At 44.7% G+C, this 24,065-nt stretch overlaps 1 protein-coding gene across 4 annotated transcripts in view; it reads left to right on the top strand.

The window, feature by feature from the left end:
* MCTP2 (multiple C2 and transmembrane domain containing 2) overlaps positions 1 to 24,065 on the top strand; it is a 239,124-nt gene that overhangs the window by 43,653 nt on the left and 171,406 nt on the right. For 3 of the 4 annotated variants that reach the window (XM_047862403.1, XM_047862406.1, XM_047862404.1), the window contains exon 2: positions 9,068 to 9,603. In XM_047862403.1, the coding sequence (XP_047718359.1) occupies positions 9,136 to 9,603 (468 nt within the window). In that variant the 5' untranslated portion in view covers positions 9,068 to 9,135. Of the gene's footprint in view, positions 1 to 2,721; positions 2,814 to 9,067; positions 9,604 to 24,065 lie in introns of those variants that run through there. The other variant, XM_047862405.1, reaches the window with a different exon arrangement.

The raw sequence follows: 24,065 nt of genomic DNA on the forward strand, positions 1-24,065 counted from the left end.
ATTGAGCTTCCTGTCTTCTCTTGCTTGCGTTTGTAAAATTTCAGTGCTGTAATAAGATTTTGCTCTCCTGCTCCTCCTCCTTCCCTGGTTTGTTTTATTTCACTCTTGGTAAGAAAGGAATCAGAACAATTTAGAATATTTCCACGTCTTCCACATCTGTCCATTTTGGCAACTTATGCTAAGGCATTGACGTTCCACTGAATATTTCTGTGTTGGGGGTCCCTAAGGCCACCCCCCAGGTTTGGTGGCTCTTTAGGAGGACTTACAGAACTCAGTATTTGGTCTGAAAGCGATGATTTGCTCTGGGAAAGGATGGATGCAAAACAAAACCAGCAAAGAGAAGAGTGCCCAGGAAGTCTGGAGGAAACCAGGCACAATCTGCCCAGTGGGATCAACTAGGGCATATTTAATTCCTCTGGGAAGGAGTTGCGGCAACATGTATGATACGTTGCCTACCGGGGATGCCCGTTAGAGACAACTTTTTATTGGGTTTTAATCGGGAACCGGTCGCATAGATCCTCTCTGCCTAGCATGTACTAAAATTCCAGACTCTTAGAAGGAAAGCAGGGATTCGGCATAAGCCAAATCGTTTGCACGTACAGTGGGGGCACAATGAGCCACTCTGGTCAGAGTGATTGGAAACCTTGCAAAATCTTAGGTTCCCAGACACCAGCTCAGGACCAACCTGGAGAGCGGGAGTAAGAGGTCAGCAATCTCAGACCTGCTAGTTGTGCTCTTTTGCACTGATTACTTTATTCTTTTGTTGAATGGAATGTTCACTGGTGCAGACTCATTTAAAAAATCACGTGTCCCTTTTGCTAAACTCCTTTCAGGGAGAGGTGCTAATTGTGGGTATGCTGGTAGAGATTGGAATAAGAGTGACAGCACAGGTATCTGAGGGCTGCAGAAACTCCAGCCCCTTCCCCTTTCCTTCAATCCTCTCCAGACAGAGTATGAATTAGGAATGACTGATAAAGAGAGAGGAGTGATTCTGGGACCTTCTTCTACAGGTGAGATTTTAAAGAGAGTAGCGGTGGGGCAGAGTATGGCGTCAGCCAGAGAAGACAGGAACTGCTTTCAGTTAGTGTATTTTGTTTCTTTCCAAGAACATAGGTAGTGGGACTGAAAAAGGCATCCAGTCCTTTTGGTTGGTCTTCCTCTTGGAGGGGATTCTGTCCCCGTGATTAAAAAAAAACATTTTTTTTGTAATGTTTATTTATTTTTGAGAGAGAGGGCATGAGCAGGGGAGGGGAAGAGAGAGAGGGAGACACAGAATCCCAAGCAGGCTCCGGGCTCTGAGCTGCCAGCACAGAGCCCGATGCGGGGCTCGAACCCATGAGCCGTGAGATCATGACCTGAGCTGAAGTCGGGCACTCAACTGACTGAGCCACCCGGGCGCCCCTATCCCCATGATTTTTTAAATAATATATCTAACATGTAGAATGATCTTTTCTACCTCAATTGGATTACAAATTTAGTAGCAATTTGACTGATTGATTGGGAAGCTGCATTTTAGGGGGGGAGGGAAGCCAAATTTATTTTAAAAGCGGTTGCATTTTCTGTTTCTTATATAAGAGTGATTTGCAGGGACTTCTCTATTAAGGATAGTCTCCTTTATTATTTTTCTAAATTTTTTTTTAATGTTTATATATTTTTGAGAGAGAGAGAGAGAGAGAGAGAGAGAGCGAGCACGAGTGGAAGAGGGGCAGAGAGAGAGGGAGACACAGAATCCGAAGCAGGCTCCAGGCTCTGAGCTGTCAGCACATGGCCCGATGCGGGGCTCGAACCCGCTAACTGTGAGATCATGACCTGAGCCAAAGTCGGATGCTTAACTGACTGAGCCACCCAGGCACCCCAAGGATAGTCTCCTTTAGATAGCATTTCTGTGGTGGGGAAGTTGTTTCTTATAACCAGCTCGATTAAATAGAGTCAAATGTAGAGCCTCTTATCCCTGTTTTATCAGAGTTCAAAATAATCCTTTCACAGACTAGAATTTGCCTTTATCCTTTCCCACAGGAGGAAACGGATACCACAGGAGGAGTGTATATCATCAGATTTTCACCTTTATTGAATCTAGTTTAAATTCTGCTTTTTCCTCCCATTTTAACAGGGTGCGATATGAAATTTCCTTTCTGCCGGTGATAAAAATATCTTAATGTTTCTCTAAAAAGCTAGTAATGACACATTCTGACTAGTAATAACTACTTGCGGCTCTGTCATTTGAGTTGATACGTAGATTGTGAAAATAAACCCTTTTCATCATATTTACGCTAAAGGGGAACGTCGAGAAGCACAGTCTGAGCCAGGGTGACTGAATAATGTGCCGAGTAATCAATTATGCTGTTGTCATTCTCGGACCCATCTCTCCTTTGTGTTTCTTGTTCACACCGTGGATGTGGTGCAGGTTCAATCAGATACTTTGGGGCCGGCATTTAAAAGGTTTGTTGTTCTCTTTTTCCATTTGGCCAATTGTTCGCAGCCAGCTGGGGAGGATGTCTGGGTTAAAACCGTAATAAATGAAACTTCCATTAGGCCTCTGGGCTTGGGGCCATTTCCTGCGAAGACCTTATCCTGCCGTTAGTGGTTTGAAGAAGCAGAAGGCTTCTTTCCGTTCAATAAATGAAGGCTGCGTGTTACCAGGTTGGGCACCACAGGTATCTCGTTGGGCGAAGCTTCTAGCGCTGATGGTTTGCAGAGTGCGGGCTACATTGTCACTTGCAGCTCTTTGGATCTTATGATGATAACCTGGGAACTTCTCTCATGCTAGACGATGGAGCCGATATGTTTCAGTTTGTTTGTAAATCTCCTCTGAGGTGAGGAAAGCTGACGATCCAGATAGTTGGATTTGTCTCACCGGCTTTTGTCTTCAAGTCTAACTGTTCCTTGAATTTATTCTTGTGTTAGACTTTCCATCTTCATGCACTGTCGGTTGGAGGGGTAATGTTTTCAGGCGTCGAAGTGACTGCGGTCTAGTGGTATATTCGCTTTATGTACACCTTTAAGAACACCTCTTCTTGGAGGGGCCTGTATTTTAATAGTTATACGTTTGTAGTTCTGGACCTCTGGTTCTGTGCTACTTACACACATGCGGAAATTTTGGTCAGAAGGATTTTGCAAAACTTACTTTTTTTAAAAAAAAATTTAATGTTTATTTTTGAGAGAGAGAGAGAGAGCGAGCGAGTGGGGGAGGGACAGAGAGAGAGGGAGACACAGAATCCGACAGGAGCCAAAACAATGATGAGGGGGATGTCCTTCCTACTTCATGATGCTGTAGTTTTGAGAACAGGGCTAAATCATTGCTTTCTTTCCTTTTCTTTTTCCTCCCTCCCTCCCTCCCTCCCTCCATCTTTCTTTCTTTCCTTTTCTTTCTTTCTTTCTTTCTTTCTTTCTTTCTTTCTTTCTTTCCTTTTCTTTCTTTCTTTCTTTCTTTCTTTCTTTCTTTCTTTCTTTCTTTCTTTTGTTTTAATCTCTATCAATCCTCCCACTACTCTGGTGGGATCACAGTAGTGGGTTGTTTCTGATCAGAGGATTGAAAAGGGGAGGTCCAAGGGTGCCTGGGTGGCTCAGTTGGTCAAGCGTGTGACTCTTGGTTTTGGCTCAGGTCCTGATCTCACGGTTCGTGGGTTCGAGCCCCTCATTGGGCTCTGTGCTGACAGTGTGGAGCCTGCTTGGCATTCTCTCCCTCCTCTGCCCCTCCCCTGTGCACTCTCTCTCTCTCTCTCTCTCTGTCACTTTGAAAATAAATAAGTAAACTTACAAAATTAAAAATAAAATGAAGAAAAGGGGACTTCCAGGGTATCAGAGAGTATCAGGGGAGGCAGCTGAGAAGAGGGGCTCAGGAAATGATTCCATAAAGCTTGTGAATTCCTGAACTGACCACAACCTGCACATTCATGCATCTGATCATGATTAGCATGCCATCTACTTTGAGAATGTAGTTAATGAATAGAGCTCTATGCAAGTCTCACAGTGACCTCTATATGGTGCGTACCCAGGACAGATTGCAATGGCCCTTCATGGCTTTTGAGAACAACACTGACCTCAGCCCACAAAATGTGGGTTGGAATTTGTGGCTGGAAGCTAATCAGATGCCTGTCAAAACAATAACGTCAGCATTCTCCATAGATTTAAATAAGGCTCGAGATTTTATAAGAACATTCAGAATGTCTAGGATATGATCCATGTTGGCCTATGAAGGACTACAAAAATCTCAAATCGCATGGAAAAGACAATGGATGACAAATAAAATATGACTTTAAAGCAGCTATTATAAAAATGCTTAAGTGAATAATCGTGAATTCTGAAGTAAAAGGTAAATTGGAATGTATCCATAATGAAATAGGAGATATGAAGTAGAACCAAATGGAAATTTTAGAACTGAAAAATACAATAGTCTCCCCACCTTGCCCTCTCCTACCCCACCCCCAGATTTCCTCACTATGTACATTCAGTAACAAAATGGAGATGAGAGAGGAAAGAACCAGTAAATCTGAACGTAGATCAATAGAAACTATACAGTATGAACAAAGGAGAGAAAGATTGAAAAATATTGAACAGAGATGCTGAGACTGTTGGACAATAACAACAGGCATAATGTTTGCATTATTGGAGTCCCAGAAGGAAAGGAGAAAGAATGTGGCTAAAAGTATCCCAAGAAATAATGGCTGCAAACTTTCCAAGTTTGACAAAAGACATAACCTTATAGATTCAAGAAGCGAAGCTACCCCAAACAAGATAAACTCAAAGAAACACACACCCACGCATATCATAACTGCTGTAAACTAAAGACAAAATTTTGAAAGCAGTCAGAGAAAAAGTGACACCTTCTCTGTAGGAGAACAGTGATTCAAATGACTCAGATTTCTCAGTGGAAATCATGGAAGCCAGAGGAAAGGTCATACCATTTTTAAAGTGCTGAAAGAAAAGTGTTGAATCTGGGATTCTAAGAAAATATCTTTGAAGATGAAATGAAGATATTCTTATATGAGGTAAAATCTAAAGAATTTGGAGTCGACAGACTTGCAATAAAATAACCAGTTAAGGAAATTTCTTATACTATTGGGAACTGATACCAAAAATTTGAAAATCAGGAATGGAGAAAATGGTAAATATGATAGACTGTTCTTCTCTTCTTGAATTATTCCAAATACCGTTCATGATTGAAATCAAAGTAAAAGCTTGTCTGATAGGAATTTGCAATGTATTTAGATGTAATATAGAAGACAACTTTTCAAGGGGCGAGGAAGAGGATACCTATATCATTATATGGTAGGCAGAATAATCTCCTGCCCTACAGAATCCCACATCCTAATCCTCAGATGCTGTGAATATGTTACATTAAGTGGGAAAAGGATTTTGCAGATGTGATTAAGACTGTAGACCTTGAGATAATGAGAATATGCTGTATTATCCTGGTGGGCCCAACTGAATCACATTGAGTCCTTAAAAGTTGAAGAGGACAACAGAAAGGTGGATCAGAGAGATGATTCTAAGGAGAGTGTGAAAGGTTAATTATGCATGTTGTAACTTCTAGAGCAACCACTAAAATTTTATTAAAAGAAATGTGGTCAAAGTCATAATTGATGTATTAAGTGGAACACTAAAAAATAGTGTTAACCTTGAAAAAAGCAAGGAAGAGAAACAAAAGAATAAAAAACAATGGAAACAAACAAAACACATAGGTTGGGAACCCTTAATACAAACTTATCAATTATTACATTAAATGTAAATGGTCTAAACAAACCAATTAAAAGAGATTGTCAGATTGGATTTAAACAGTAAGAAGATATACCAATTGTAAACATGTATTCAACTAACAGCCCTTCAAAATACAGAAGCAAAACCTGACATAGTGAAAGGAGAAATAGACAAATTCATAATTATAATTGAGTAACCCAGCACACCTCTCTAGGTAAGACTAGTAGACCGAAACTGAGCAAGAGTATAGAAGAACTGAATCATTAACCCACTAGATCTAATAAACATTTATATAACATTCAACCAAATGCTAATTGACTAAAATATTTCTAAATGAAGATAAAAACAATCCTTTTTAGCATATTTGCAAGTTAAATTATGAGTTGTGAAATAAGGTATTTGTGTCTTACTAATGCGAAATAGAAGTTTATATTTAGAGCAACATTTTAAAAAGCAGCAAAAAGTGTAAAATATTTTATGCTTTCAAAGCTAGAATGACTCAGTGTGCAATAATTGAAATTATAATAATTTAAAAACCAGTTAACATTGTCTTAAATATTTACTCTGTGCCAAGCAGTGTTCTAAACACCTTATATAGACTAATTCATTCAGTCTTCACAAGAGGCCAATGAGGTAGTTATGGTTAAGCTCTGTAAAATTGAAATAATAATGAGATCCAGAGATTTTGAATAAATTGAATAAGATACCAAAATTGGAAATTATGACAACAGTATCTATCAAGATTAAAAAAATAGTTTTTCTTCACTGAACACTTTCTTTGCCTTTGACACTGTGCCTTGCACTTTGTGTCATTCTGTTTGTACACCAGATAATATAATCCCCATTGGATAGGTGAGACAATTGAGGCTTAGTACAATGGCTTGCCCCTGATGGTACCTCTAAGTAGGATGTAGCAAAGCAAAATTCCAACCCATGGAGTCTGTCTCTAGAACCCTAGCTTTTCATCTCTGCATTGCTTACTAAAGATACCCATTTCATCCTGGGAGAAGCTCTTGCCTGTACTGGTGGTCGTCTGGCAAAGGCTGTAGACTCTCACAGTCCTGCTCTTCGAAAGGCAATAACTTCTCTATGGCTAAATATCCTGTCTTGGAGTGAGATAGGGCTGAGTACAAACGCTTGGACTCCTTGATTTTAGAAAATGTGTTTTGTTGTGGCTCTTGGCCTCTTTTATCCTCAGCCAAACATGACAGTGGAATAGAGGCAGGTCAGAATGACCTGACCCACTGCTCTTTTTTGTTCTGGAAGGGTCTATTATGAGCTACTTGACACATAGAATAAGGTTTATTTCTCCAAATTTGATTTTTTTGGGTTAAATCTCTAAGTCCTTCAGATAAATATCTTTTTTAAAAACATTATTTTTCATCATGATAAGTATACTCTTTAATTCCCAACTACTCAGTCACCTCCCCTTTGGTAACCATCAGTTTGTTCTCTGTAGTTAAGAGTCTACTTACGGCTTCTCTCTCTCTGTCTCTCTCTCTCTCTCATCATTTGTTTCTTTTTTTTTATTTGAAAAGATTTTTTAATGTTTATTTTTGAGAGAGAGAGTGGCGGGGGAGGGAGACAGTGCACAAGCAGGGGAGGGTCAGAGAGAGAGGGAGACACAGAATCTGAAGCAGGCCTGAGCTGTCAGCACAGAGCCTGACGCGGGGCTTGAACCCACCAACCGTGAGATCATGACCTGAGCTGAAGCTGGACGCTTAACCGACCTGAGCCACCCAGGCACCGCTGATCATTTGTTTCTTAAATTGAACACGTGAGTGAGATCATATGGTACTTGTCTTCCCCCCCCCCCCCCCGTTCAGTTTATTTATTTTGAGAGAGAGAGAGAGAACATGCAGGGGAGGGGCAGAGAGAGAGAGGAGAGAGAGAATCCCAAGCAGGCTCTTGGGATTCTCTGCACTGTCAGCACAGAGCCCGACGCAGGGCTCTATCTCACGAACTGTGAGATCATGATCTGAGCCCAAATCAGGAGTCGGATGTTTAACCGACTGAGCCACTCAAGTGCCCTGGTATTTGTCTTTTTCTGACTTGTTTTGCTTAGCATTGTACTCTCTGTCTCTATCCATGTTTTGCAAATGGCAAGCAAGACTTCCTTTTTTTTTTTTTATGGATGGATAATATTCTATTGTGTATATGTATACACAAATATATCTACCACACCTTCTTTATCCCATTATTTCTTGATGGACACTTGGGATGCTTCCATAGTTTGGCTGTTGTAAATAATGCTGCATTAAACATAGGGGTACATGTATCCCTTGGAATTAGTTTTTTTGTGTTCTTTGGGTACATACCCAGTAGTGCAATTCCTGGATAGTTCTATTTTTAATTTTTTGAGAAACCTCTATGCTGTTTTCTAGAGTGGCTGCCTCAATTTGCATTTCCACCGACAGCGCATAGGGGTTCCTGTTTCTCCACATCCTCTTCAACACTTGTTGTTTCTTATGATTTTGACTTTAGCCATTCTTACAGACTTAAGGTAATATCTCCTTGTAGCTTTGATTTGCATTTTCCTGATGATGAATGATGTTGAACATCTTTTCATGTGTCTTTTGGCCATCTGGATGTCTTCTTTGGAGAAATGTCTGTTCATGTCTTCTGCCCACTTTTAATTGGATTACTTATTTCTTGGGTGTTGAATTATATAAGTTCTTTACATATTTTGGATACTAACCCTTTATCAGATATGTCATTTGAAAATATCTTCTCCCATTCAGCATGTTGCCTGATTGTTGACTGTTGTTGTTTTCTTTGCTGTGCAGAAGCTTTTTATTTTGATGTAGTTCCAATAGTTTGTTTTCCCTCTTATTTCCCTTCTCTCAGGAGATATATCTAAAAAAAAAAAAAAATGGTACGCCAATGTCAGATTACTACCTGTGCTCTCTTCCAGGATTTGTATTGTTTCAGGTCTCTTGTTCAGATCTTTAATCCATTTTGAAGTTATTTTTGTGTTTGGTGAAAGAAAGTGGTCCCGTTTCATTTTCTTGTATCCAAATTTGATTTTGATTTGATCCCTATTGAGTCCAATCTGTAATAACTCAAATTACCCCCTTTCCTGCATCGCATTTACCGGTCTGTGTAATTACATATTTATTTGTGGAGCATTCCTATCACTCACACTCAGATTCTGTGTTTCCCTCTCTCTCTGTCCCTCCCCCCACCCCAAAATAAAAACAAAACATTAAAAAACATTAAAAAAAAATACTTGCAGACATTACTAATCAAATGCTTTAGTCTTGATCCCTTAGTGGAAAATGTGAGACTTTCAAGTCACATTTTAAGCTTTGATGTGCTCGGCTACCGCCACGAAGGCTCATGTTCTGTCTTCTTATATTCTGTTTTCTAGGATCCACTGAAGCTGTTTTCCGTACAGAAACCCTCTGATGGAGTGATTTCCTGGGTCTTCATGCAGTCATGGATATGGATAAACCATCTGTCTGGGGCTCTTTGAAACAGCGGACCAGGCCTTTGTTAATCAACCTGAGCAAGAGAAAGGTGAAGAAGAATGCAAACAAACCCCTAGATCTAAGGGCAAGGCCTCCCCTGGACCGCCGCCTCAGCCTTTCTGTCCCTGACCTCCTGGAGGCCGAGGCCTTGGCCCCAGAGGGGCGGCCTTACTCTGGGCCCCAGTCGTCCTATACCTCAGTGCCCAGCAGCCTGTCGACTGCAGGGATCTTTCCCAAGAGCAGCAGTAGCTCCTTGAAACAGTCTGAAGAAGAATTGGATTGGAGCCAGGAAGAAGCAGGCCACCTCCACGTGGGGGAAACAGACTCCGAGGAGGCCTATGCCTCTCCTGCCGAGGACAGGAGACCTTCCAGCAATGACATCTTGGATCTGCTCCAGAAAACTCCCCTTGAAGAGGATGCACTGGAAGAGCCGGAGGTGAGACCAGGGCTGGGCGCTTTCCTATTCCTTTTTCTTTTCTTTTCTTTCTTTCTTTTTTTTTTTTTTTTTTCCTCTGTTTTAAGTGCACTCGATGCCCTTGGAAAATTTGGTTGGGAGTTATTTTTGTGGTTAGCTTGGAGGGAAAGAATGTCATTTACAAGAATGTAGATTCAGGTGATATTGATTGCACCCACTGTTCCCGTCTGTTTTAGGGTTGACCTCTGTGTATTTTAAAACGATTACAGACAACCTTCCTGGGATACTTTAAGGCATTAAAAGCTCTATTGGATGGGTTTGCCTTTTTCCATCTCCCTGCCAAAGAAATTAAGAGCATAACTTTTCCTCGAACTTTCTGCTTTAAGCGTACACGTGTCTCTCTCTCCACCACTGCTCAGTCCTCCATACGCAAGAATCCATGGGCGTGTGCGCATGTGTATGTGCTAGGGCACACGTGTGGATACTGGTTTGTGGACAGCTTCACTTGCATGCTCTAAAAAACACCAAAAGGAAGAAATCTGAAGGATGCAAATTCTTACAGATTCACTGATTTTACAAAGCTCTGGTATTTCAATAAGATAAAAGAACCAAATCTAATTATGAGACAAATCTTGTACTTCTAGAATGAATTTCATGTAAATTCAGCCACCAGATTACTAAATCATGATTCGGATGATATTAGTATTTTTTTTTTTTTAATTTCCACATTAATGGCACTGAAGTATGTTGTGGTGTCGAGGGAAGTTAAGTTTTTTTTTTTTTTTTTTTTTTATATTCCAGGTTAATGTTATAATTGCATGGGAAGCTGGTTATTTAACTGAGCATTTTGGTTTTACTTTCAGAACCAAAGTCTGTTAATTCTGTCATATCTTTGGGTGTCATTACTGAATGGATCGTGGGTACTCGGAAGGTGTGACCAGATTCCTTTGGAAATATTACAATAAAACACCCTTAGCCATTCAATGACTATCTTTTTCACTGCCCCTTACATTTAGGAAATTCGTTTTGCAATGAGGTTACGGTTTTTACTGTTGTTTATAAATTGAAAGGTTCTATTTCTGTTCATCAAAATATAAATTAGGTGAATTATTAAACATAGCTCATAATTCACAGTTGAGTGGGAAGGGGGTGACATTGAGAATTAGATACTGAAGTTAATCTTTATCTTGGTACTTATAAGTTATCAGAAAAAAAAAATGGGTGGGTTTCTTGGCTTTGACCGGCTAACGCTCTCAGATTAGAATTTTTTTTTTTTTTAAGTTAGTGCTGTGAAACTGTTTTGCGGACTATAAATATTTGCATACCCACTCTGGGGCACCATAAGGGTTACGACTGGAAATAGAAATGGATGGGAGAGTGACCCTGCCTTCAAGTTCTGTTGTATTGAGAGACAGTTTTGTACAGCTCTAAAGGCAGCAGAAAAGGCAAGCAGATACTGAAACTGTGCAAAACATCCAAGCCTTGCCTCTTGGCAGCTTAGGAGGTAGAAGAAATCAGTGCGTGGGTCATAGATGTGTCATGTGAGGCATTGTGCAAGCCGGCGTAGGTTTGATAGGTGAAGAAATATGGTGAACACGGGCCTGTGGGTGGGGTAGGTGGGGGTAGTGAGCATTTTGCTGCACCTGAAACAAAGGCTTGAAGAACTTTCTGGTGCGATGTATGTTGGGAAGGGTGGGCTGGGCTAAGGGGCTGGTTGGTGATGGTGAACGGCCGGTTGGCAGATGGTTGGTTCCCAGTGGTTATTTTTTCTTCTCAGGGCTAACTCCAAAAAATCTTGCAATTCCTAGTCCTTTACCAATAGAATATTTTCATTAATTTTCTCCTTTAGCTCAGCCCTTTGAAAGAAAGCAAATGGGCACCAGGGTGGCTCAGTCGGTTAAGCATCTGACTCTGGATTTGGGCTCGGGTCAGGGTCTCAGGGTTCGTGAGACTGAGCCCCGTGTTGGGCCCTGTGCTGACAGCGCGGAGCCTGCTTGGGATTCTCTCTCTCTCCCCGTCTCTCTCTGCTCCTCCCCGCGATTCTGTCTTGTCCATTGTTCTGCCTACCAGCCCTCCTTCTGTTGCCCCCCCCCCCACCATATTGGGTGGGCTTTTCCCACTACCCGAGGATCTCGAGCTTATTACATAGTATAGAAGTTAGTCACTCCCTCGCTTATCTTCTCCACTAGGCTGTGTAATTTGGTCAGTGGGTATATCCAAGGGAGTTGCATCTAATTTGTCTTTGTTTTCTTAGGGCCTTGCTGTGTGCCTGACACATAGCATCTGCTCACTCCATATTTGTGTAATGAGGAAATCAGTGATAGCAATGTGTACATTCAGGTTAGGACGGTTTTTGTTAGTGTCTTTGTTGTGAGTTCTCGTCAGTTTACGATTTAATTAAAGTCTGATTTTCTTGTTTTTTTGTTTTTTTTTTTAAAGAAACACATCATACTGTAAATGAAATTTCTTTTTGTATGATAGTAACTGAAAAACAGAGATTTAGACAGGGGTAGACTTTACAGCCCAAGTCCGATACTGGCTTTAAATCTGTTCTTCTCTTTTTTTCTTTTTTTTTTTTTCTTCAACTTTTTTTTTTTTTTTTTTTTTTTTTTTATTTTTGGGACAGAGAGAGACAAAGCATGAACGGGGGAGGGGCAGAGAGAGAGGGAGACACAGAATCGGAAACAGGCTCCAGGCTCCGAGCCATCAGCCCAGAGCCTGACGCGGGGCTCGAACTCACGGACCGCGAGATCGTGACCTGGCTGAAGTCGGACGCTTAACCGACTGCGCCACCCAGGCGCCCCTTTTTTTCTTTTTTTTAAAAAAAATTTTTTTTTAATGTTCATTTATTTTTGAGATGGAGAGAGACAGAGCATGAACGGGGGAGGGTCAGAGAGAGGGGGACACAGAATCTGAAACAGGCTCCAGGCTCTGAGCTGTCAGCACAGAGCCCGACGCGGGGCTCGAACTCACGGACCACGAAATCATGACCTGAGCCGAAGTTGGCCGCTTAACCGGCTGAGCCACCCAGGCGCCCCATCTTCTCTTTTTTTTCAGTGAAGGTGGAAGTCCTGGGGAATCCGTGAGTTTTGGGGTTGTGTAATCTGTATGTAGGATGTGGGCCATCTGTTTCCTTCCTAATGAATAGTGGTCAGGTTTCTATCACTTTCATGAAATTGGGGGAAGCAAGGAGCGGGGAGGAAGGGGTTGGCAAGTGACAAACCCAGTGCACCACAGGGACAATCAGATGTTCACCGAGTATCCTTGCTGTGACTTATTTTGTTTGTAACTTTCTAGAGGGGTAAGGAAAGGAACTTCTGTGGTTGGAGGCACCCATTGGGGTTTGTCTTCCATGTTTTTTATGCAGTGGCAACTTGGTACTAGGCTGAGCCCGCAGCCGTGGGATAAGACCCCAAATGATGGTGTCTGAATGTTTTCTAGTTTCTTCTTAGTCCTGCCAGTGTCAGCAGGGAAGCAAGGTGCAGGTTGACAGTTATGGGGAAATGGAATGAGGAAGCAAAGCACAAAATTAAGAAGGAAGAGGAAGAAAGCATGTGAGAACAGAGAAGCCACATGGAGCCTTGGAAGAGTCTCAGTGAAGGTGCTTCAACCAGCCATAAAACCAAAATGGAAGAAAGTAGGTTTAGAATAAAGAATACACTGGTCGAAGAGGATTCTCCAGACTTTTCTTTGGGCCTTCAATTCTGATCGCCGCGGGCATTGCACATAAACCCGATCTCAACTTGTTCTGACAGAATTTGGTGTCCCTCAAGTGCTCTCACACACAGAGACCGTTTTTCTCGGCCACACCCGCCGGGTGGCCCAAGTGAAAAACCCATGAATGCCGTGAGGCTGTCTCACTTTCCTTGCTTTTCACGGACATTTTCGTTTATGCATCTCACCTCTGTCTCCTCCTCACTTCTTCGTCTCGTACTTCTCTTCCGGGAAACCCTCTCACCCATCAGATTCTCCCTCCCTGTGAGGGTTTTCCCGACTGTACAGTCAGTGTTAATCACCCTGCTTTTGTTTGCCCGGCATGCCACTTTTGCTGTTACCGAGTGCTTACCTCATTCTGCTTTCTGTAGACATCTGTAGGCGAAGAAAGGGTTTGGAACAGGTAAGGGAGGTAGCGAAGGGAAAGCAAATTGGTAGTGGGCAAAGGTGTCACTGGGTAAGACCCTGAGAAGGTCACCTGCCTCCTAGGCCTGTATTAACTGTCCAGCGGCCATCTGGCTCTGAGGACCAACTCATGCTAACCCAATGCTCACGAGACAGAGCTATAAATGACAACCTGGACTGTTTGTAATGAGGGTTAAATACCGTATAGACTCTAATATTTATTTTGATAGCAACAGCACGCTGTTTCCTGATTGTCGAGTTACTTGGGAAGTCGAATCGTAATAAACCTCAACTTCATTAATGTGTAGGGAGTGATAATTATCTCAGGGCCTGGAAAAACTTGGGGAATCTGTTAGACGTATGGACTCTTGGAAGTCGGCCTACATGAGAAGTCACATAGAATCGGGAGATTGTTTTACGAACATGAATCCCTGCAAGGAGAATGGGTAGGTTCCACAGTGAATGGTGTCTCGTAAGCCATTCATCTCACGATAGAGATTGAGGTGCAAAGGAGATCTTGACATGCTCACACTTTGTTCGCTTGAGCCAATGACCTCCATATCCACATGGCCAACCTGCCTAGGCCACGAAGCCACGATTCTTAAAGTCCTGTGGCATAGGCTGTCTCTTCCCCCTGTAGGGTTCAAGGACGAGTCCAAACTTTTACCCAGGCTTTCTTGCATGACCTTTCCCTTTTTATTGATTGACACATTAATTTATTAGCTGTCTATTTTCACTTTCAGTCAGGCCGGTAGGTTTTCATGGTTGCCTGGCAACCAGATTGCCTGCTTTCAATGACTTTGTATGTCGGGCCTCTGATGGATGAAAGGTGGTCTTACAGTTTTATTTTCCTTGCTGCCATCACCAAAACTTGGGCATGGGAGGTGGTAAAGGGCACCTTATGTTCCTGTTATTTTGATAGCAACAGCACACTGTTTCATGATTGTCAAATCATAATAAACCTCAACTTCATTAATGTGTACGGAGTGATAATTATATCAGGGCCTGGAAAAACTTGGGGAATCTGTTAGGTATATTGACCCCACCTTGTATTTAGTTGGTTATTTAGAAATTGGCCTCGTGTTAGATTGGAAGCTCCTGAGGAACAGATGATGCCTTCTTTTTCTTCCTGCCCAGCTTTCTGAAAACCTTGTTTATGTGAAATATATTGACTCATGTTTCTCTGACACTGACTTCAAGAAATAATGTTTTTAATGTTTTTATATATTTGAGAGAGAGAGAGAGAGAGAGAGAGAGAATGAGTGGGGAAGGGGCAGAGAGAGAGGGAGACACAGAATCCGAAGCAGGCTCCAGGCTCTGAGCCATCAGTACAGAGCCCGATGTGGGGCACAAACTCGTGAACCGTGGGATCATGACCTGAGCTGAAGTCGGACGCTTAACTGACTGAGCCACCTAGGCATCCCTCTGAAGCTGACTTTTAAGCCACAGGCCATGCTAGGTGCTGTGGAGCCTTAAGAAGTTCAGCTGGTCGAGGAAGGTGGTGATACATGGAGGCCCTGGATGGGGGGGTTGGAGGGGGATATATAGTGAGCACTAATGGACTTCGCAAATGTCAGATTAAATATGGAGAAGCTACAGTTAAGGAGACCCAGAGGGAGAATAGCTTTTCTTTTCTTTTTTTTTTTTTCCTTTGCATTTTCTTCTCACTTCCTTCCCCAGTACTTATTTTTCGAGATGCTCTCTCTTGCCTTGTAAAATCGGGTACTGAGGAAATACAGAAAGTTGCCTCTGGTCCCCGTCCTCTGTGTTGATGATGTAGTTGAGAGTAGGTCCAGATATTGGAAAAAATGACCAAGGATCCGAGGTGGTCTCAGTCCCCGGTCAGTGCTAGATGACCATCTGAGGTCAGTAGAGAGGGTCGCTCTGAGTAGGTGGTCAGGGAGGGCACGTTATGTGTCTAAGACTCAGGTAGGTAGGGAGGAAAGCCTAGTAGTTAAGTTTCATTCAAAATAAAGTTTTAAGCCTAAAAAAAAATAGAGAGAATTCGTGGCCCAAAACTATGTGGCAGGCATGGGCTCACTGCTATGGTTATGTTTGTATTTATTCGTGTTAGTATTGTTATTTTTATCAGTACACTTTCCAGAATGTAATGAGGGCTGAGAAGGTTTAATGGCTTACTTAAGGTCATCTAGGTAGTGTTAGAGCTAGGATCCCAATCTGGGAACTGTCTGAATCCAAAGCCCGTACACAAAACTGTGTGCACAGCATGGAGTTTGGAAATGTGATCCTTTAACCTGGGATACCTCCGAGTCAGTGATCTAAAAAAGTTGGTAATGAAAAGAAGATATTGGTTGTTATTTCTCTGTGTCCACTGTGCTCTTTTATATTTTTTATTTATTTTAATGATTTTACTTTTATTTTTGAGACAGAGAGTGAGCAGGGGAGGGGCAGAGAGAGAGGAAGACACAGAATCCAAAGCCGGCTCCAGGGCTGAAACATACAAACCGAACTGTGATCATGACCTGAGCCGAAGTGGGATGCTTAATGGACTGAGCCACCCAGGCAACCCCCACTGTGCCTTTTGAAATACAGGGGTAATTATAGTGCTTGAATGGGTTTATTATGATGGCCAGCAACTAATAACCCTGAATGGAAGGATTACTGCCCCCCCTCCCTCATTCATGTAATTCCCACCCCCCCCCACCCCCACCGGGATACATCCTTTCCTGACATTTCATTTGGCAGTTGGTATTTTAAATAACTAGCTTTGGTGCCAGCTTATATAGATGAGCTGAGTGGTTTAGAGAAGTACCTGATTGGGATGTTTCTAGAACCGCTACTCGGCAACCACAGAGCTTCAGTTTAGTGACCACAAAGAAGCAAAATGACAAACCGGTGCAGAGGAACGGGCCTCCAGCTGGTGAACAAGTACATTAGTGTCTCTACACTTCAATTTCGGGCCCTTTTACGATTCTTGGTTTATCCCCCAAATCATCACTCAGCCTCATGGTGTCGGCGAGCCAGGCGTGTCCGCCACATTGCAGGGTCTTTCACAGCTTGGGTGCCCCGTTTCTTCTTCCCTCCCTCCTTTCTCACGCGTTGAGCACCTCGCATGTGCTGATGCTGCTCGGGGCGCCAGGAACCCAGCGGTCAAGAAGGCAGACAAAAATCCACTTCCTCCTGGAGAGCCTATCCTGATCTCAACAGTGGCAGGCTACAGATAGGTTCAGAGAGGGGTAGGTGGAAGGGAGAAAAACAAAGCAGAGAAGATGCTTGCTCAGTGCTGGGGTGGTAGTTCTGCCCGGAGTGGCCAGGAAAGACCTCTTCTGAGATGGCGACATTTACCCGGCGGCCTAGAGGAGGCGAGGAAGGAAGGTGTGTGCGCGTCTGGAGGGAAAGCCTCTGCAGGGGAGAGAACACCGGCCGGGTGGCAGGACAGGAGGGGTGGGTGGCAGCAGATGTCAGAGTTATTTCTGAGGCTGGATCATGCAGACTTTCCCATCCTGTCGGGCGGTCCTGCCACACCACGAGGACGATCCGGGATACCCACGAGGGGCATCCATCCAGAGGAGCGGTGGGGGCTCAATACTGTGCTGCTCGCAAGGCAGGGATCTGTAATATACAGGTGGCGTTGCGATACCTGCTCTATAGGTGGCGAATAGCTGAAGGAGAAGCTTTGCCTGGGGAGAGAGCCATGCAGGAAGCCTGCCTAGGCTTATGAGCCCTGTGTGCCAAGGGAGGTCCCACGGGCCCGAGGCGTCATTAGACATCTCTCCAACTGTCATGATACAAGTGTCAGGGGAGCGGAGGGAGGGAATGAAGGGAGGGACTCAGGTTGCTGACCCCCGTCATTGAGTTTTCTTCCTCCGGTCTTCCTAAACATACCCCCTGTCTTAATACGAATCATGATAGCAATATAACAGTCCTAATAGGAAAGCAACCCCGATCTGGTACCACCTTCCGAGAGGTTATGTATCAGGACCCTTGCTGGGTACGGAACATGAGCGTTATCTCCTCGGACCATCCCTCTGGCTCGCTCTGCATACAGGCAGCCTCGTGCGCTGTCCGGCCCCAGAAACACGGTAATGCTCAGTAGACCTCCTTTGAATGAATGCATTTTTCTCCCAACAGTCGGCGAGGTGAGTGTCTTTTTTGCCCCTTTTGGACAGGTTCCCACGTCTTGAATTTTAGGTCGAGTTTTCAAGGACTCGAAGCTAGGAAGTAGAACAAGTCGGGTGGGAACCGGGTCTTTCTGACTCCCGGGCCTCGTCTGCCCCTGCAGGGAGCTGCCGGTCAGTCAACCGGGCGAGGTGTTCTGACTTTGGATTTGGGGCAAGTCGGGGCACGGTGAAAAGAATAGAGGACCCAGGTCAGTCAAGGGAACGCCTAACTCTTTGGTCTCCCTTAGTGAGCGACCATTTATCTCTTCACTTGGACTTCTTCATTTGTAAATTGATGATACTCCTGACAGCCTGTGGGCCCCTCATAATAAGTTAATAGGAGTCTGTGTGTATTTGTATATTATAAAGTGCTAAGCAAACGTAAAGGGGACCATTATTCTTTTAAACTATCTCCAAGTGGGGCGCCTGGGTGGCTCAGTCGGTTGAGCATCCAACTTCGGCTCAGGTCATGATCTCAGGGTTGGTGAGTTCGAGCCCCATGTCCGGTTCTGTGCTGATAGCTCAGAGCCTGGAGCCTGCTTTGGATTCTCTGTCTCCGTTTCTCTCTACCCCTCCCCAACTTGTTCTCTCTCTCTCCCTCTCTGTCCTCTGTCTCTCTCTCAAAAATTAACATTAAAATTTTTTTAAAAAATAAGAAATAAACTATCTACTGGTAACAGCATGGAACAGCGTGTGAAAGGTCAGTGGACAACTGTGACTGAACAGGAAAAGAAAGGTTGAGTATACCAGGGGTTGGCCAACTTTTTCCATGAAGGGCCGGATAATCAGTATGTCTAGCTTTGTGGCCCCTCTGGCCTCTATTGCAACTTCTTAGCCTTGGGATTGTATCCTGAGAGCAGCCATAGACAGTATGCAAATGAGTAGGTGGGGCTGTGTTTCAAAGTTTAAACTTTATCTATAAAAGTAGGCGGTGGATTGTAATTTGCTGGTCACTGATTTTTTTTTTTTTTATTTTTTTAACGTTTATTTATTTTTGAGACAGAGAGAGACAGAGCATGAACGGGGGAGGGGCAGAGAGAGAGGGAGACACAGAATCGGAAACAGACTCCAGGCTCTGAGCCATCAGCACAGAGCCTGACTCGGGGCTTGAACTCACGAACCGCGAGATCGTGACCTGAGCCGAAGTGGGACGCTTAACCGACTGAGCCACCCAGGCGCCCCTGCTGGTCACTGATTAATACTGACATGTGACTGAGTAGGGTATATAGGTACACACATACACGCACACACACACACGACTCATATTTTGCATATTATTATTCCAGGGTGATCACTTACAGAGAAAACACTCTTGGGACTGGGTGGGGGGAACTAAATACGTGTACCTTGATTGTATGATCAATAGCTTCCTGCAAAGCTGTGTCCAAACGCGATATGCACAGACTCAGCCATTTGGTAGACCTGAATTTTTTGAACAGACATTTAGTTTTTAAAAAAAAAAAATGTTTTTTTCATGTTTGTTCATTCTTGAGACAGAGACAGAGACAGAGCATGAGAAGAAGAGGGGCAGAGAGAGAGGGAGGCACAGAGTCCGAAGCAGGCTCCAGGCTCCGAGCTGTCGGCACAGAGCCGGGCGCGGGGCTTGAACTCATGAACGGTGAGATGGTGACCTGAGCCGAAGTCGGACGCTTAACCGACTGAGCCCCCCGCAGGTGCTCCAGACAGCGTAATTTTGTTCTCTAGTTGCCCTGTGGGTCGTTTTGATTCTGTCACTGGATCCGGGCTGTGCTTCAGGGTCTGGCTCGCCATCCCATTCCCTTTGCTCACTTCGCTCCTTCCTTTGTCTTGTTGGGTGTTTGTGTTTGTGACCACTGTCAGCCAGTGTTCGGATTCTCGGTAACCTAGACGTGAGAGGAGTGGTTAAGTCAATACGTCTTACGGGGACTGCTTGCCATACTGACCTGTCCCGAGTATTTTCCAGAGACTGTAGAAACGCTCTCCTGAGCCAGCTTTTTTCCTCATTTAGCTTTCCTGGCTGTGGGTTGATGTCTCCTACTGAAGTTTAACCCCCCCCCCCCCCGCGGTTGTTTACATGGTTTATAATTTGGCTTCCTGTGTGTACTTCATGGTGAGAGCCTTTGGATGAGTGAGCCACATGGGAGGTAGCATTTGTACAAGGTCACGTTTAGCATACACACAAGGAAACTGTTTATTCACATCAGTGTCTTGCTCTTAGGATCTTTGGTGACTTTTCTGTTTTATATGACTGGCTCATCCATGCTCCTATCTCCCCGTATCCTGCTACATTTTAATACATTTGCCTTCCTGCAGCTAGAGGACTCTTCCCTAAAGAGAAGGCAAAGTTTATTACCTTGCCACCCATTTCCGCTCAGGTAGAGTGGAAATACCAATGCAAACTCTCAGTCATTGAAAACCAAAGCAAACCAAAAGCACAAAACCACTTACCCAAAAGGCAGCAGAGAGAGTTATGGGAGAGACGGTTAAACCGGATCCTAATTTTCATGCCACGTTGTTATTGCCGTAATTTTGGAATGTTTCTAAGTAATTAGACCTTTTTTCTTAGTAGCCTTTTTTTTAGCATTATGATATTCAATTTAAAAATTTTTTAATGTTTATTTTCGAAAGAGAGAGAGAGAGCGTGTGTGTGTGAGCAAGGGAGGGGCAGAGAGAGAGGGAGACACAGAATCTGAAGCAGGCTCCAGGCTCCGAGCTGTCCGCATGGAACCCTGATGCGGGGCTTGAACCCACGGACCGCAAAATCATGACCTGAGCTGATGCTGGACACTTAACCAACTGAGCCACCCAGGCGCCCCTAGCATTACGATATTCAAAATTATTCATCTTTCCCTGTGTCCTTAGAAATAATGTGTTTGGCATTTGTGAAACCAGCACCAAATGCATAAATGTAGGATCGAATACTATTCGGCCACCAAAATGGTTTGAATGATTGCAGAGGACGACTTGGATGGGCTTCCAAGGCATTGGGCCGAGTGAACGACGTCAGTGTCAGATGTTGGCATATTGGCTGAGTCCATGTGTATGGTATTCTGGAAGAGATGAAATTACGTGAGGAAGACAGACAGGTGGCTGCCACGGGCTGGGGATGATTTAAACCCCAGTGGGATAGCACGGATGAGTGTTAATGGGGTGACAGATCTGTTCTGTCTTGATTGTTGTGGTGGTCCCTCAAATCTATGTGTGTGTTAAAAACCGTACCATTGGAGGCGCCCGGGTGGCTCAGTTGGTGAAGCAAGTGACTCTTGATTTCCGCTCAGGTCGGGATCTCAGGGTTCGTGGGATTGATCCCCATGTTGGGCTCTGAGCTGACAACATGGAGCCTGCTTGGGATTCATTCTCTCTCTCTCTCTCTCTCCCCCTCTCTCTCTCCCTCTCCTTCTCTCTCTGCTCCTCCCCTGCTTGGCCTCTCTCTCTCTCTCTCAAAATAAACATATAAACAATGTAGCCCTGTACACATATACAGAAAGGCAATTTTACCATTAAGTTTTCAAAAGTAAAATAAAAAAAAAAAGAGGGCTTGATTATGCTTGTTGAGAACATCAAAAATATATTCTAATGATAGTGGGGTATCAGGGACTCCTCTGAGGAAAATCTTAATTGTGCTGTTTTTATGTATTTATTTTGGAGAGAGAGGCAGACAGAGCATGAGCAGGGGAGGGTCAGAGAGAGAGAGAGAGAAAGAGAGAGGGAAACAGAATCCGGAGCAGCTCCAGGCTGAGCTGCGAGCGCAGAACCCGATGCGGGGCTCGAACCCGCGAGCCGTGAGATCATGACCTGAGCCGAAGTCGCGTGCTTAACCGACTGAGCCACCCAGGCGCCCCTTAATTGTGCTGTTTTTAAAGAAAAGCCCCGTTGACGTGGTTACTGGGTTGACAAAGAAGTGAAGTAATGTACCTTCTATTCAGTGGGTAATATCTTAGGCTCTATGCAGAATGTAGGGGAATATTCAAGGTTATGTGTCCCCCAGCAGCTGTAACGTGTCCTCTGGTGCCGATGTAGCATTTCGGTTCTTCTTTACGGTGATCGGTTTCCTTCGTTCGTGTGTATATACGGTGTGTGACAGTTACGGTGGCCGTGGGAACCGTAAGTTTAAGTTGTGTGACTTTTCTGTGAGTAAAACCGGCCATAATGTTGAATTAATGTCATTCTTCACGTTTAATTTCCATGTTGTTCTAAGTGGAAGGCGTATCATATATTTGGATAAAAGCTGTCACTTTTGATAGTGTGGAAGCCACGGAGGGGATGTGGACCAGTGGATACAACGAGGCCAAGTTGGGAGAGCGCGTTTGGGGTGCCCTCTGAGGGTTGACGTTTTCGAGCGCCTGGCTGTCCACCTTCGTATTTGACAGTAGAACATTCTGGACCACCACGATCTTTGGCGAATGACCACGTACTTTAAATGGAAACCCTGATCCCAGCGCTCGGGGCTTTGTCGAGTTGCCTTTGCACAGGATTGGTTAAGTGGAACATCGATTCGTTTCCTAAAACCGGAGACACTGGTGGGTCTTCAGGCCACAGAGCATCAGACGGCACGTGGTGCCTTGTGAGCTCTGGACGTGGCAGTGTGGCTGGGCTCTCTTGGTTTCGTAAATCGGGTGGAAGAGGGGGTTGTTATGGGGCGCCTGGGTGGCTCAGTCGGTTGGGCGTCCAACTTGGGCTCAGGTCACGATCTCGCGGTCCGTGGGTTCGAGCCCCGTGTCGGGCTCTGTGCTGATGGCTCGGAGCCTGGAGCCTGCTTCCGATTCTGTGTCTCCCTCTCTCTCTGCTCCTCCCCCACTCACTCTCTCTCTCTCTCTCTCCATCTCTCAAAAATAAAATAAACATTAAAAAATTTTTTTAGAGGAGGGGTTGTTAAGCTTCCAGGAGATATCGTGTGTGTTGTAATAAAAGGGCAAATCTTTTGAGACTGGGGGAGTTGAGTAAGGTTCTGATTGTCCTCATAAAGCGGTCATCGGATAGTCCTGTCCAACCATCCTGGGTGTCTTTCCCAGAGAACAAAATAGGAGTTTGAAGAGCCGGTGGGGGGGGGGGGGAGGTGACTCGTAGAGGCTGTCCCCTCTTTTCTGGTCTGCTAACAGTCTCCTGCACTGAGGGTTAGGGCTCTCTTCCTGGCTGGGCAGCAGTGGTATGTCCAGGGCCAAGGTCACTCTGGTGACCACAGGGCTGGGAGCCTTCAGGAAAGGTCAAAGTGCCTGAAGTCACCCTTGGTCCTGGTGAATTAATCTGAAGTAAATGAGTTCTGTTTGCAGTCTTAGGGATGCTAGGCCTGGGCCTGGTGGAGAAGGAGGCCGGTGTGAGAATCATGGGTGCAGAAGTCCCAGGGCCTCTGTCCTTCCTGGGAAAGGACTTGTCAGGCTTCAGGCCACCTTGTGATCAGGGCCAATGGTTGCCTGGTTGCAGCATTTTGTAATGGCCCTGCATGCAGAGGGGGTGGACCAGAGAACCCCTGCTTGTTCACGGCCCCTCACCCTCCCGCTGTGCCTCTTAGGGGCTGAAGAGCTGCCCTCGTGCTGGGGAACCCAGGGCCTCTTGCCGCCTGAAGCTCTCTCTGAGAGAGACAGAGACGAAGAATGTGTGTGTATGTGCGTGCGTGCGTGCGTGTGTGTGTGTGTGTGTGTGTGTGTGTGTTTGCGTGTCACTGCCTTGGAAGGCAACCTACCATCCAGGTGGGATGTCTGCCCTGTGTCAGGACCTCTCTGATGGATGCGATGGACGGGAAAGACCAGAGACCATGGTGCCCCTGGTCCCCGCGTCTCCCCTCAGTGGTTCAAGGTCATCGAAGCAGCCTCCGCAGGTCTGCTGCCTGCCTCAGTTTGCCTATGACTTCAGAGTTACCCAGCCTTGTGTGGAGGGAGAGACCCAATGTTTCTCACACAGGAAATCAGCCCTGAATAATGTGCCCGACAGACAGAAACATATCCAAAAATGCTAGAAGATCATTAGCTCCTTTCCCTTCCACTCTGCCTTTGCATACAGGCAGCCATCCTTACATCAGCCCCAGAAACCTTCAAGGAGTCCCCAGATTCTTCCGGAACCTGTGTTGTACGTATAAAACCTGCGTAACGGACAGGTCTACTGTATCCTACACAGACTACTGACTGTTGACTGTTACCCATTTTGTTGCTCTGTGGGATCATTTCCTGGGTATTTTTTTTTTTTTTGAGAGGGAGAGAGAGAAAGAGAATGGGAGGGGTAGAGAGAGAGAGGGAGAGAGAACCCCAAGCAGGTTCTGCACCGTGTAGA

Source organism: Prionailurus viverrinus, chromosome B3, assembly GCF_022837055.1.
Source record: "Prionailurus viverrinus isolate Anna chromosome B3, UM_Priviv_1.0, whole genome shotgun sequence".
Taxonomy (NCBI): domain Eukaryota; kingdom Metazoa; phylum Chordata; class Mammalia; order Carnivora; family Felidae; genus Prionailurus; species Prionailurus viverrinus.